The sequence below is a fragment of the Mesoplodon bidens genome, assembly GCF_964165515.1.
Source record: "Mesoplodon bidens genome assembly, chromosome: 8".
Classification (NCBI taxonomy): Eukaryota; Metazoa; Chordata; class Mammalia; order Artiodactyla; family Ziphiidae; genus Mesoplodon; species Mesoplodon bidens.
Window position 1 is genome coordinate 54,963,551 of NC_138165.1, and position 14,245 is coordinate 54,977,795.

General features: G+C 34.0%; 1 protein-coding gene across 1 annotated transcript in view; it reads left to right on the plus strand.

The window, feature by feature from the left end:
- Positions 1 to 14,245, plus strand: part of LRP1B (LDL receptor related protein 1B) — a gene marked incomplete at its 3' end in the record, with an annotated part of 2,330,707 nt that overhangs the window by 1,165,533 nt on the left and 1,150,929 nt on the right. Inside the window, exon 24 of the mRNA XM_081243013.1 lies at positions 2,832 to 2,969. Within this exon, the coding sequence (XP_081099139.1) occupies positions 2,832 to 2,969 (138 nt within the window). The remainder of the gene's footprint in view (positions 1 to 2,831; positions 2,970 to 14,245) is intronic.

Genomic DNA, 14,245 nt, shown 5'->3' on the forward strand with positions numbered 1-14,245 from the left:
GTATATCAGAGAGCCTCCAACCCTGTTCCTTGCTATGTCCAAATAATGATTGCTCATTGTGAAATGATCTGAATGCCTGAAAGTCTTCATGAAATGAATCATTTAATGCAACATTGACATATTCTGAGGAATTCATGCAGCCTCCATTATCCTGTGCCTCTTCTTGTCAAACATAAATAGGGAGCAGTAGTGATCAGGGTGACTTTTCTCTCTGTTATCAGGGTGGACTAAAGGAGCCTCATGGGTTATACACACCGTTACTTCAGAAATGTTCATTGGGAATCAAGGATGGATTATTGCCCATAGAAATAGTACACTGTTTACCCATATTGCCTGGTTTCAGTTGAGAATTTGAATTGAGGCAAGCATTGCCATTTCTCAGACTGCCCCATCTCTATCTCCATTTTCAAGAAAGACAACAACATTTTGGTTTTAGCAGTTTTCCAACTGAAGTATATCAGCATTGGTCAAAGAGGTTAAAGGTATTGATTCCCTCAATTTTGCGGTTAATTCCCAAGGCCTGGGGCAACCTCTACACTTATTCTACAGATAATTTCTGCTATTTACTTCAGTGTAACTTTGAAATTTTCATTGTCTTAATATGTTTTTTTTTTGTATGAAAATTTGGGAAGAACTAGTTAAGGTACAGTCCATTAAGCCATCACCCAGCTGTCTTACCAGTTACCAGCAGTGAGGGAAACCAAGACAAGAGTATATCAAGGGAGGGGGAGGGGAGACAATAGTAGCTAGTCTATGAAGAAACCAATTGACTCTTTCATTCTTCTAAACAAATTTCTCTTTTGTCCCTACATGTTACCAGTAGAAAAAATCTAATGGTTCTATATATTGCCTCTGAGAAATCCAAACATTTTTTTCCTGTTTTCTCAAAATTTATAAGTAGCTGAGCCTTTTTCCTTAACACCAGATGTACATTTTCACTCCTTCTATCATGTTCATCAGTTACCTGACAGTCTTAAAAATGAAAAGTCCAGGACCAGATGGCTTCACAGGTGAATTCTATCAAACCTTTAGAGAAGAGCTAACACCCATCCTTCTCAAACGCTTCCAAAAAATTGCAGAGGAAGGAACACTCCCAAACTCATTCTATGAGGCCACCATCACCCTGATACCAAAACCAGACAAAGATACTACAAAAAAAGAAAATTACAGACCAATATCACTGATGAATATAGATGCAAAAATCCTCAACAAGATACTAGCAAACAGAATCCAACAACACATTAAAAGGATCAGACACTATGAACAAGTGGGATTTATCCCAGTGATGCAAGGATTCTTCAATATACGCAAATCAATCAATGTGATACACCATATTAACAAATTGAAGAATGAAAACCATATGATCATCTCAATAGATGCAGAAAAAGCTTTTGACAAAATTCAACACTCATTTATTATAAAAACTCTCCAGAAAGTGGGCATAGAGGGAACCTACCTCGACATAATAAAGGTTATATATGATAAACCCACAGCAAACATCATTCTCAATGGTGAAAAACTGAAAACATTTCCTCTAACATCAGGAACAAGACAAGGATGTCCACTTTCAGCACTGTTATTCAACATAGATTTGGAAGTCCTAGCCAAGACAATCAGAGAAGAAAAAGAAATAAAAGGAATACAAATTGGAAAAGAAGAAGTAAAACTGTCACTGTTTGCAGATGACATGATACTATACATAGAGAATCCTTAAGATGCCACCAGAAAATTACTAGAGCTAATCAATGAATTTGGTAAAGTTGCAGGGTACAAAATTAATGCACAGAAATCTCTTGCATTCATATACACTAATGATGAAAATTCTGAAAGAGAAATTAAGGAAACACTCCCATTTACCATAGCAACAAAAAGGATAAAATACCTAGGAATAAACCTACCTAGGGAGACAGAAGACCTGTATGCAGAAAATTATAAGACACTGATGAAAGAAATTAAAGATGATACCAACAGATGGAGAGATATACCATGTTCTTGGATTGGAAGAATCAGTATTATGAAAAGGCTATACTATGCGAAGTAATCTACAGATTCAATGCAATCCCTATCAAAATACCAAAGCAGTCTTGAGGGAAAAAATTGGAGCTGGAGGAATCAGACTCCCTGACTTCAGACTATACTACAAAGCTACAGTAATCAAGATAATACAGTACGGGCACAAAAACAGAAATATAGATCAATGGAGCAGGATAGAAAGCCCAGAGATAAACTCATGCACCTATGGTTAACTTTGATATCTCAAGTTTCCAAATCTGTAAAATGGAAACAGTGATAGTACCAGTTCAGAAGGCTGTTAGGAAGATTAAATGAGTTAATACATGTAAAGCACTTAGTGCCTAACACTTGATGTGTACTCATCAGTTAAAAATAAATAAATAAAATTTAAATAAATAAATAAATAGAGCCATGCCAAGAAGTTGCCTTTATTCATATTTCACAGTTGAGGGACTTGAAACTTACAGGGTTTAAGCACCTTGCCCACTTATCTAAGGATAAGAAATAGAACAGTGACTCAAACCAACCCTTAGATTTTCAATCCATGCCTCTTTAAGGGTTGAAAGAATACTTGTGTTTTAAATGCATTATTTGAAAAACATACATATTATTTTATTTCCTATGTAGCCTTTAAAAATTAGTTTTTTTTTATTACATAGGCCAATTTTGATGTCTCTGAGAATCAGAGCTGCCCTCTGGCAGCACTGCCTATCATTTTATTTTGCGAATTCATGCTAGTAATTTCTCGTGCTTAACAGTTTTAGTGTTTAAAAAAAAAAAAAAAGGTAATCACTGTGTTCCTTTTTGCATTTTTCCAGGTCCTGAGGAGGTAGAAATCAAGTGCCCCTTGAATCACATTGCTTGCCTTGGTGCCAAAAAATGTGTTCATTTATCCCAGCTCTGCAACGGCATCCTGGACTGCTCAGATGGGTATGATGAAGGAGTTCATTGCCGTGGTGAGTCCATTTGTGGAAAAATACAACTGAAATATTGAATTTTTCATAGTTTTCATGAAAGTTCAAAGGGAACCTATAACCTGTCTTTTCTTTCAACCACAACCTTATCAGTTATTGAGAAAGCATGAGTTTTATTGCCAGAGACACTCAATATACATTTCAAAGCTGTGACTATTGTGCTTTATTGAAAAATGCTGTTAGAAAAAAAAACAAAACCACACATTTAGACTTTGAAGTTGGGCTCTTAAACAATTATATATTTCATAGAAAGGAGTACTTTTGAGCAAAGGACAAAAGAGAAGTCTTAGTCACAGTATTGAAAAAAACTTGTTTCTCTGAACTGTTGCTTAAACAAAGGGTATTTGAAGTAAAACCTCTGCAATCAAATATTTTAATAAAATGTATCATGGGAAATTTTCCCTTAATATTATTTCCCTGAAGTTATACTGTTAACTTTCTTGTAATTTTCATTCTTGTTAAAAACCTACATTCTACAGTGGTCACGGGTTTACCTATATACTAATGATAGGAGTAACTAAATCTCAAATTTATAAAAAGTTGTTTGGAACTGGTATATTCCAATAGAACTGGTTGGGAAGGGGAGGATAAGATGTTAGACAAAGAAACAGGAAAAAGTTGAGGATTAAGGTAAGGACTGTGATCTGGAAACAGAATCAAGGTTTCAGTCAAGTGAATCAGTCTTCAACTTGGAGTCGGGAAAGAAACCACTGAATCAGAAGGTTCTAACTCGGATTCTAGCATGTTGAATGTAACACAAAGGATGTTTATTGAAACTGTCAAAGAGTAACACGTTCTTCATGTTGAGGTCAGTGAGACAATAAAGAATGGAAGGAACTGTAGAAAGCTGGAGATGCATGTCTGGTGTCTGGACAGATTCACACTAAATTGCTGCCATTTGGGAAAGGTCCTAGGTCACCAGAAGTTCCAGGTTTTCAGGAGGAGCTCCACATCTTTGTGTTTAAAGTGTTCAAAGTTAGCTACTGCTTTTTAAACATTGTATGGTCATCAATGTACAGGCCTAACAAAACTTGTCTGGAGATCTGACAGGGCTTACTGGCTGCCAGTTTCCCACATTTGGGCTGAAATAAACTGGATTCAAAACCAGAGGTGGAGACATATATTAGAAAAAGAGTAAACCTTTGTTTAGAAAGGTATTTCAAAGTGGTAAGGATGTTGAGAGAGCATAGATCAGCTGGATTACTAGGTATTGTCCCTCTTTCTAAAGGGATGTCCAATTACTCTGGCCCTGTAGACATATTCAGATTGAGAAGTTAAAGGTCTTCCTTCTTTGGACAAGTTTCCTTTCTTAGTCTTGAACTCTGACAGGGTCACATAAGGAGCCAGTTGATTCTTAGTTTTACTTATGAACACGTGTAATAATAATAATAAGTTATTTTTATTTAGAGGCTTTGTGACATGTACTCCTTTTTATAATTGTATAGTTTTAAAAGTGATATTAATAGAAAGTAAATTAGTGAATTACAAAGTAATAGAAATTAAATAGTTTAATTTTCTTTTCAGAAATTAATTATATTTTCTAGAGCCTAATTCTATTTGCTTTTGTTATAATTCAGGGTTCTTATTACATTTAAAACAAAATTTCAGATAGACATGTGTGACTAAGCTTCTAAAAGAGTGAAATCATCACATTGCCAAATACTTCTCAGAGGTGATTATACAGATTTGAATATCTTAAACATATTTCAGTGCTGTGGATCATATGAAAATATATCTGAGTTCTCTAATAAAATTTAGAGCTGGGATTTAAAAGACAAAGGGATATGATAATAGTAAAACAGGGGATCAACTAACTATTCAATATCTGAACAAAAATAAAATGATATTAAATTCTGTTGATTTTTGAAAAGACAGCATATACTTCAGACTGAGATTTAGAATTTGTAGTTGCTTACGCTTCCATCTTTTTTCCTGTTCTAATTTAGGTTTCCAACTGTTACAAGTTTCATATCTTTATCACAGTGACAACGTTTTTTATTTCTTAATTTGCCAGTAGGAGGCTGATTGTACCACTTTGGCCTTTTTAATATTTCTAAATTTCACCAAATAAAGTGTTTTAAAAGACTTAGTGTATTTATGACCTGTGGTGGACTTAGAAATAAGAAGAAGTATATTTGGATCTCTACCTGTTATTTATCTCAGTAGAGGGGTTTTCACCTAATTCTGTGGCCTTGTACAACTACATAGAATGGTAGGATCAAGATGACTGAATGACACAGTGATTCCAGTCAGTGGTTTAATAATGTATTTCTGCATTGAGAAAGAAAAATCAGAACTCTGTTTCCCTGCTTGGCCTGATAGAGTGCCCCAGACACATAGACAAAATACAAATCTTGGAAGCAACACCAGATTTATCACATGTATATGGTTTGTGTTTAGAAAAGATGATTGATTATATGCAAAAGTATATCATGGGAACTGAGTGTACTTTCCCACCTTCAACCTTCCTCCTGATTCTGGGTCACATTCAATGAAAAGATGTTTTCTGAAGAGTTCATTAGGCAACAGCCCCATCAAGTCTCTAAGGACTTTTTCATCTACTATAGACATACAATAAAGAAACCAGGTTAATTCAAACATCACATTGATTTTTAGAAATGCTTTTCTCTATAGAAAAATTCTTTTTAAATCACTTCTCTTTCCACTTCTTCCTTTTTGTTGGGCTCCAAGCACACACTCTAGATAATTATTAAGCCTAAGACACAATTCAAAGATGGATATGTTTTCTTTATACTCATAAAATTCCAAAGTATGTTTGGTGATATACTTGTAGCCTTTATGAAAATTAATAAGGAGAAAAATATAACATTTTTGAGGTGATATTTTGGTCTTGGGAATGCTTTTGTATCAACTGAATTGTTTTCTAAATGGTTTCCTAGAAAAAAATCAATTTCTCCTTGGTAAGGGTAATGAAAAGATATCTATTATTAATGATTTTCTATAACAGTGATATTTTAATCTCCATAATTTAGCTTCATTTAAAGAAAACAATGGATTTTTGCATATGGGTATACTTGTATATAGGACTGTGCTTGTAAAAATTTTACAATATGAACCTTCAAAATCACCACATTATATTTCAGATAATATCGTGTCTTCATGCATAATATTTCATATTGGTGGTAATATCACTATATGTAAATTGCATGAGCAATGAAAACATATTCCATACAGTATGATGCCTCTCAATACAGGATAGTTCCACAAAAATCCTTCTTCCAGAATGCTGGAGGAAGTGAATAAATTCAACTAATGGAGAATACTTGGACTGAGGTGTATCAAAACACCATTTTAATATTTGACATTCTTAAAATAATTCATTTTGTTGACATTTAAAGTAGCTATAAAGAAGAGAAGCCCTCTTTTTATTCACAACCCTATTTAAATTACATTTGCAGTGCAAAACGGTCACATATTTAAATGCTCAAGGGACTGACAGTCTCTGTGGTGCTATCTATTACTCTTTTAAAAGAATATGGGAACTCTTCCGGTCACTGCAAAAAGGGACTCTCTCTTCTGTGGCCCTAAAAAAGTGATTATGTAATCTATGTTTTCCAGTAAGCATTCCAATATCCCTTTAAATTCAAGGGGATAAGTGTGTGAAGAGCTTACTAAAACTGATTAGGGAATGACACTCTGACATCTGAAAAGCACCCCACACAGACACACAAGTATGCATACACAGACACACATACTCTTCTGATTTCTCTTTTCTAAACCTCTTCCTACATGATTCTGAGTGTATAATATATTAATTTGGTGTATTTGATCAGAAACCTAAAGAATAATAAGATTCTTGTATGTATCATCTAACTCCTTGAAATAATGCATATTAAGAAATTTTAAAATTTCATTTGATTATTTTACTTTCCAATTAGAATATAATTTTCCTGATGTACAATTACATTTTTCTCTACCCACAGTCTAATGTATTTATTTTAGATTCTAGTAATTCTAATATGTTTATTTTAATTTATTTGTTTTAGACACTGACGTGTTTAAAATTTTATATATTTATTTTTCTTTTATATTACTATTCATAAAACTAAATTCTTTTGAGATGATGCCAAAAAATCCTGGAGGTAATTTACAAATTAGAGGCTTTCTCAAAATGGACCAAGGTCAATGACAAACGTTATTAACTACAGTGATTCACCATAGGAAAATTAGTAATCCTTAAAACTTCTGTGTGAATCTTATATATTTCAAATATTCCAAAAAGGAATGAATCTACCCCAATTAATTAGATTTAAGTAATTGATTTGACAAAATTAAATTTAATGAAAGAGTTAGGAATTAATTCTTAACTCAAATTCAGGACTCTCCTTTCTGGAAAAATGAAAAAAACAAATATTTTATCTTGTGGTGGTGCTTCATCAGTCATTACAACACTGATTTCAGAGTAGCATCAGAATAGCTTTTAGCTACCAAAAAGGAAGGAAGGAAAGAAAGAAGTTAGTGAATTCAATAAGGAAAACAAATGAATTTGAAGCATTTTATTGTTTTTACTTTCATTTTATTGTATGAATGGATCTTGTTTTATTTCTATTTTAAAAGTTCCCATTGAAAAGTACTACCAATCTCTTTCTAAATTAAAATGAGCTTACCATGTTACAGAAGTGGATTTCAGCATGCAGAATCTGAAAACACAGGTATGGAAAAGAGGTACAATTATAAGCAGTGTTATAGAAAGTGTATCTGTCAGCAACATATAGCTTAAAGCACATGGAGGGAAACTTCACAGTGTGTACTCAAGTCACTTGAAACATCAGTAAGCCTAGAGCTAGAAAAAAAGAAAACTGGAGTTAGCCAGGAGGACCTGGGTTTGTGTGCTCAGGCCACGTTTGATTGATTACTAAAGCTCCTGCAACTGAGTAGATCCTGCTATATTCTTTTCTTTGTGTTGGGTTGTGTTAAGGTGATCAGATAGTCTCAGATCTATCTTAAGTGTAAGCATTTTCTCCAAAGAGATTAGTTTAAGCACTTGAGTTAGTTTAGTGAATGGCTATGACCCTTGACACTGGTTGGTTTCAGGGCCAAATTAATGCTTCTCAGAAGCAAAGCAAAAATTCCTAGAAAGAACAGATCTTCTACAAGGGTATCTTTCCTCTGCAAGACTATTGCAGATGTAGCTTATGTTGACCAATGACACATATATGAAATTAGGAGAGTATACTTCTTGCAGACTATTCTAATTATATATATATGAATAGAGGTGTGTATATATACATATATATGCATATATGCATAGGTTCACATATATATGTACATACATAAGTACATGTATTCATTTTTCAGAGGTTTAGTTTTTTAACTCCTGCTTAATTAGAAAGATATTTGACCTTTTAACATTGATTTATCAGATATAATTGTAAACTAATCCTGCTAAAGAGAATTGGATTTCAAGTTTCAACTGTTTGTTTGAATATGTTGACTTCTAGAGACAGTTAAATAGCTAACTGAATACCTGTGGGAAAAGTAACTAAGTAATTTGCTCTATATCATAGCCCAGAATTCAAAATGATAATCTAAGGTTTTTTATTGGAAATAAATCTTTTTATAGTGGATTTGCATCTTTGATTAATGTTAATATTATACTAACTAGTGCTCCCTCCCCCCAGACAGATTTATTTTTAAGAATAACTATGGAAACAAAATTTTGTAAATATAGAAAAAATGGTGCATAGACATACTAATAGCTTAAAATGATCTAACATTGAAGGATGTAACTTTTTTTAAAAAAGAGATATTCTTTATTAAAATGTCATCTCAAATTCTCTCTCTCTCTCTCGTCTTCCTCCCCCCCAACTCTTTCCCCCTTTGGTGTCCATACGTTTGTTCTCTGCATCTGTGTCTCAATTTCTGCCCTACAAACTGGTTCATCTGTAACATTTTTCTAGATTCCACATATGAGTTAATATACGATATTTGTTTTTCTCTTTCTGACTTACTTCACTCTGTATGACAGTCCCTAGGTCCTTCCATGTCTCTACAAATGACCCAATTTCGTTCCTTTTTATGGCTGAGTAATATTCCACTGTACACATGTACCACATCTTCTTTATCCATTTGTCAGTCGATGGGCATTTAGGTTACTTCCATGGCATGGCTATTGTAAACAGTGCTGCAGTGAACACTGGGGTACATGTGTCTTTTTGAATTATGTTTTTTTCAGGTTATATGCCCAGAAGTGGGATTTCTGGGTCATATGGTAATTCTATTTTTAGTTTTTTAAGGAACCTCCATACTGTTCTCCATAGTGGCTGTATCAATTTACATTCCCATCAACAGTGCAAAAGGGTTCCTTTTTCTCCACACTCTCTCCAGCATTTGTTGTTTGTAGATTTTCTGATGATGCCCATTCTAACTGGTGTGAGGTGACACCTCATTGTAGTTTTAATTTGAATTTCTCTAATAATTAGTGATGTTCAGCAGCTTTTCATGTGCTTCTTGGCCATATATATCTCTTCTTTGGAGAAATGTCTATTTAGGTCTTCTTCCCATTTTTGGATTGGGATGTTTGTTTTTTTAATATTGAGCTGCATGAGCTGTTTATATATTTTGGAGATTAAATCCTTTGTCCATTGATTCATTTGCAAATATTTTCTCCCATTCTGAGTGTTGTCTTTTCGTCTTTTTTATAGTTTCCTTTGTTGTGCAAAAGCTTTTAAGTTCAATTAAGTCTCATTTGTTTATTTTTGTTTTTATTTCCATTACTCTAGGAGGTGGATCAAAAAAGATCTTGCTTTGATTTATGTCAAAGAGTGTTCTTCCTATGTTTTCCTCTAAGAGTTTTGTAGTGTCCAGGCTTACATTTAGGTCTTTAATCTATTTTTAGTTTATTTTTGTATATGGTGTTAGGGAGAGTTCTAATTTCATTCTTTTACATGTAGCTGCGCAGTGTTCCCAGCACCACTTATTGAAGAGAGTGTCTTTTCTCCATTGTATATCCTTACCTCCTTTGTCATAGATTCATTGGCCATAGGTGCGTGGGTTTATCTCTGGGCTTTCTATCCTGCTCCATTGATCAATATTTCTGTTTTTGTGCCTGTACTGTATTTTTTTGACTACTGTTGCTTTGTAGTATAGTCTGAAGTCAGGGAGTCTGATTCCTCCAGCTCCGTTTTTATCCCTAAAGATTGCTTTGGCTACTTGGGGTCTTTTGTGTCTCCATACAAATTTTAAGATTTTTTGTTCCAGTTCTGTAAAAAATACCATTGGTAATTTAATAAGGATTGCATTGAATCTGTAGATGGCTTTGGGTAGTATAGTCATTTTCACAATATTGATTCTTCCAATCCAAGAACATGGTATATCTCTCCATCTGTCTGTGTCATCTTCAATTTCTTTCATCAGTGTCTTATAGTTTTCTGAGTATAGGACTTTTACCTCCTTAGGTAGGTTTATTCCTAGGTATTTTTTTCTGTTTGTTGCAATGGTGAATGGGATTGTTTCCTTAATTTCTATTTCTCATTTTTCGTTGTTAATGTATTCTGTGCATTAATTTTGTATCCTGCAACTTTACCAAATTCATTGATTAGCTCTAGTAGTTTTCTGGTGGCATCTTTAGGATTATCTATGTATAGTATCATGTCATCTGCAAACAGTGACAGTTTTACTTCTTTTCCAGTTTGTATTCATTTTCTTTCTTTTTCTTCTCTGATTGCTGTGGCTAGGACTTCTAAAACCATGTTGAATAATAGTGGTGAGAGTGGACATCCTTGTCTTTTTCCTATCTTAGAGGAAATGCTTTCAGTTTTTTACCATTGAGAATTATGTTTGCTTTGAGTTTGTCATATATGGCCTTTATTATGTTGAGGTAGGTTCCCTCTGTGCCCACTTTCTGGAGAGATTTTAGCCAGAAATAATTTTTCTTTGTCTTTAATTTTTGACAGTTTGATTACTATGTGTCTTGGCGTGTTTCTCCTTGGGTTTATCCCGCCTGGGACTTTGTGCTTCCTGGACTTGGGTGGCTATTTCCTTTCCCATGTTAGGGAATTTTTTGACTATAATCTCTTCAAATATTTTCTTGGGTCCTTTCTCTCCCTCTTCCCTTTCTGGGACCCCTATAATGTGAATGTTGGTGTGTTTACTGTTGTCCTACAGGTCTCTTAGTCTGTCTTCATTTCTTTTCATTCTTTATTCTTTATTCTGTTCCATGGGAGTGAATTCCACCATTTGGTCTTCCAGGTCACTTATCCATTCTTCTACCTCAGTTATTCTGCTATTGATTCCTTGTAGTGTATTTTTCATTTCAGTTATTGTATATTGTATTGTTCATCTCTGTTTGTTTGTTCCTTAATTCTTCCAGGTGCTTGTTCTTTAATTCTTCTAGGTCTTTGTTAAACATTTCTTACATCTTCTTGATCTTTGCCTCCATTCTTTTTCCAAGGTCCTGGATCATCTTCAGTATCATTATTCTGACTTCTTTTTCTGGAAGGTTGCCTATCTCTACTTCATTTAGTTGTTTTTCTGGGGTTTTATCTTGTTCTTTCATCTAGTACACAGTCCTCTGCCTTTTCATCTTGTCTCTCTTTCTGTGAATGTGGTTTTCATTCCACAGGCTGCAGAATTGTAGTTGTTCTTGCTTCTGCTGTCTGCCCTCTGGTGGATGAGGCTGTCCTATCTCTCTTCTTCACACTGATTTCAAACTAACTTATACAACTTCAATATTTTTTGACCAAATCTTTTCCATGGTGATAATCCCAGTGCATTATGGACCTTCAATTGTTGTTGTACTTTAGTTTCAGATGATTTTGATTTTTAAATAGATGCATGTCAAAAACCTGGATCCACATCTCACACCCAATAGAGTATTTATTTTGTTTGTTTGCTTAATATTTGTAGTAAAAGAAGTGACAATTGCTTTGATACAGAGCTTAACTCCTTGGTTCAGACAACTCTTATTATGCCTGTTCCTCAAACATAACAGCCTGTTAGATAGAAGGCCTGTATGAAACCATAAAAAGCTAAAAAATTAGGTTTCCCACCTCCCAGTAATCTGTCCCCAACAGAAGAGACTTGTTAATATTTTCACCAATTTTGGAACTGTTAATTTATATGAATATTCATGGGCACCAGGACTCATCATTTATCTGGATCTTTCCCTCACCCACCTCTTTCTGATATGATAGAAAACAAAGAATAGTTTATAAGGAATAATAAAGAGTATGAAGCCAAAAGGAATATTATAAATGTGCCAATAGAAACACAGTAAAGTTTTCCTATATTCAATTCATGTATCAATTCCAGTAAATGTTTATTGAGCACTGACAGTATTCCAGGTGCTCACCTAAGCCCTAGTGACATAGAAAGTCCTGTTTTCTGCATTCATGGAATTCACACATCTTAATGGAGGAAGGTAAAAATGGCTAAGGTAGAATAAAATGAGGAGCATCTAATCCTGCTTGAGGGGATGTAGGAAAATTCCCAAGAGAGTTGATATGCTTCTTACTTTAGGAGTTGAGTAGGCAAATGAGAGAAGGAAGAACATTTCAAAAGTCAGGAACTATATGTACAGAGGCACAAGTGAGTAAGAAAGCATTGTACGCTCAAGAGAGCTCTAAGTTATTTGGTTTGTTTGAAGCATAGTGTCCTGAGTAGAGAGAGATGAGTTTGAAGCTGAAAAAAATACTTGGTATTAGACCTGGCATGGTTACATTGGAATAAGGATGTGGTATGACCCAATTTAAATACATTGCATAAAACTGTAAAGAGAAAGAGTGTGAAAAATGACAGTAGGATATATTCTCAATAATAGTGTAAGGCTGCGATATTACACTGTTTTACCGTTAAGCACATGAAGAGTAGAATTGTTGCATATATGTAGCAGGTTATGTAACTTATTCTTAGAAGATTAAAATGCATTATTATAATCATGAAACTTTGAGCTAAACAGTCATCTATCCCTTCACATTGATCAGTTTCCAAAAGAAGACATGTTAAGTGTTATTCTTTAATGTGTCACTTGAATGTAGTTCATGTAAGGGAAAGTCAAAATAGATGACATGTGGAGCCATATTAAGTGGATTCTTTTTTAGACAAAAGTTAAGTACTAGGAAAATGTACTTACTATATTAAATAACCTGAATCCCATCTTTAATAAGCTACCAAAATACCACCTTTGTTGATGCCTCAGTTTTATCTTCTTGTATCTTAACTTTGGGAAATATATAACTGTTTCAGTATTATTCAAAAGTATGAATTATAACAAACTGTCACTCAGGTCTCTACTCAGCCTCAAATGTGAGGCCAAATCCCCTGTGATTCATTATTTGGTTTTTGACAAAAGCAGCTTGATATTTTAAAAAGTAAGAAATTAAAGCAGGTAGCTAAGGTTGAATGACATCCCCAGGAGTCGCACAAAAAAGCAGTTTGAGAATAAAGTTTAAATACTGTGACCTTGAGTTTCATTTGCCAGTTTTGACTACTGGGCCTTAACATATCAACACAGAGATATGCATAAAATTGTTATGCTTCAGCATCCTTTCTGACCTGTTCTTAGAGCAGCACGATGACTTGTAAAAAACTCTACCGAAAACCATTTTGAACTAAATATATGTTCCCTGTAAGTTTTATTAATTGACTGAGCAGGAAAAAAAAAAATGTACTGAGTGAACAACAAGCTGAATAACTATATAACAAGCTTGCAGAATTGAATGTCTCAATTTGAGTATTAGCTCTATCCCCTTGAGAAAATTATTGCTTTCATTTGATGAGGGATATGGAAAGGAAATGCAGAAGTGCATTTTAACCCTTTAGAGTAGCTTTGAAATATTAAAGATAGGAAGTTTAAAAAAAACTCTTTAGGAATTCAACTTTCAAAATGGAAACTGGAAGGAAAAAGGAGAGATTTTCAAAGTCAGTCAGTGGAGAAACGTTACATTTTGAAGTAAAAATCAACACAATGCCATTCCAGTAAGAAGTAACTGATAAATAGAAGATTTGAGATTTGTTAAGCCCAATCTGGAATTCTAGTAAATCTTACAGAATTCTGTAGAGGGAGATTTTCTACACTTTACAGCCAGTATTTTCAATTCTTAAGTTCTAATCTGTTCAAAATTGCAGAACAAACTAGTTCTGCTGCCTTTTCTTTGATCCACTGTTATCACTTACATAGTAAGCTCTATTCCACTGAATCACATGTGTATTAATGTCATCATAACTGAATATCTCAGTATATAAAATAATACTCAGAAAAACAAAATAGCTGTGAAACTGGGCTCTTCTGAGTTCCC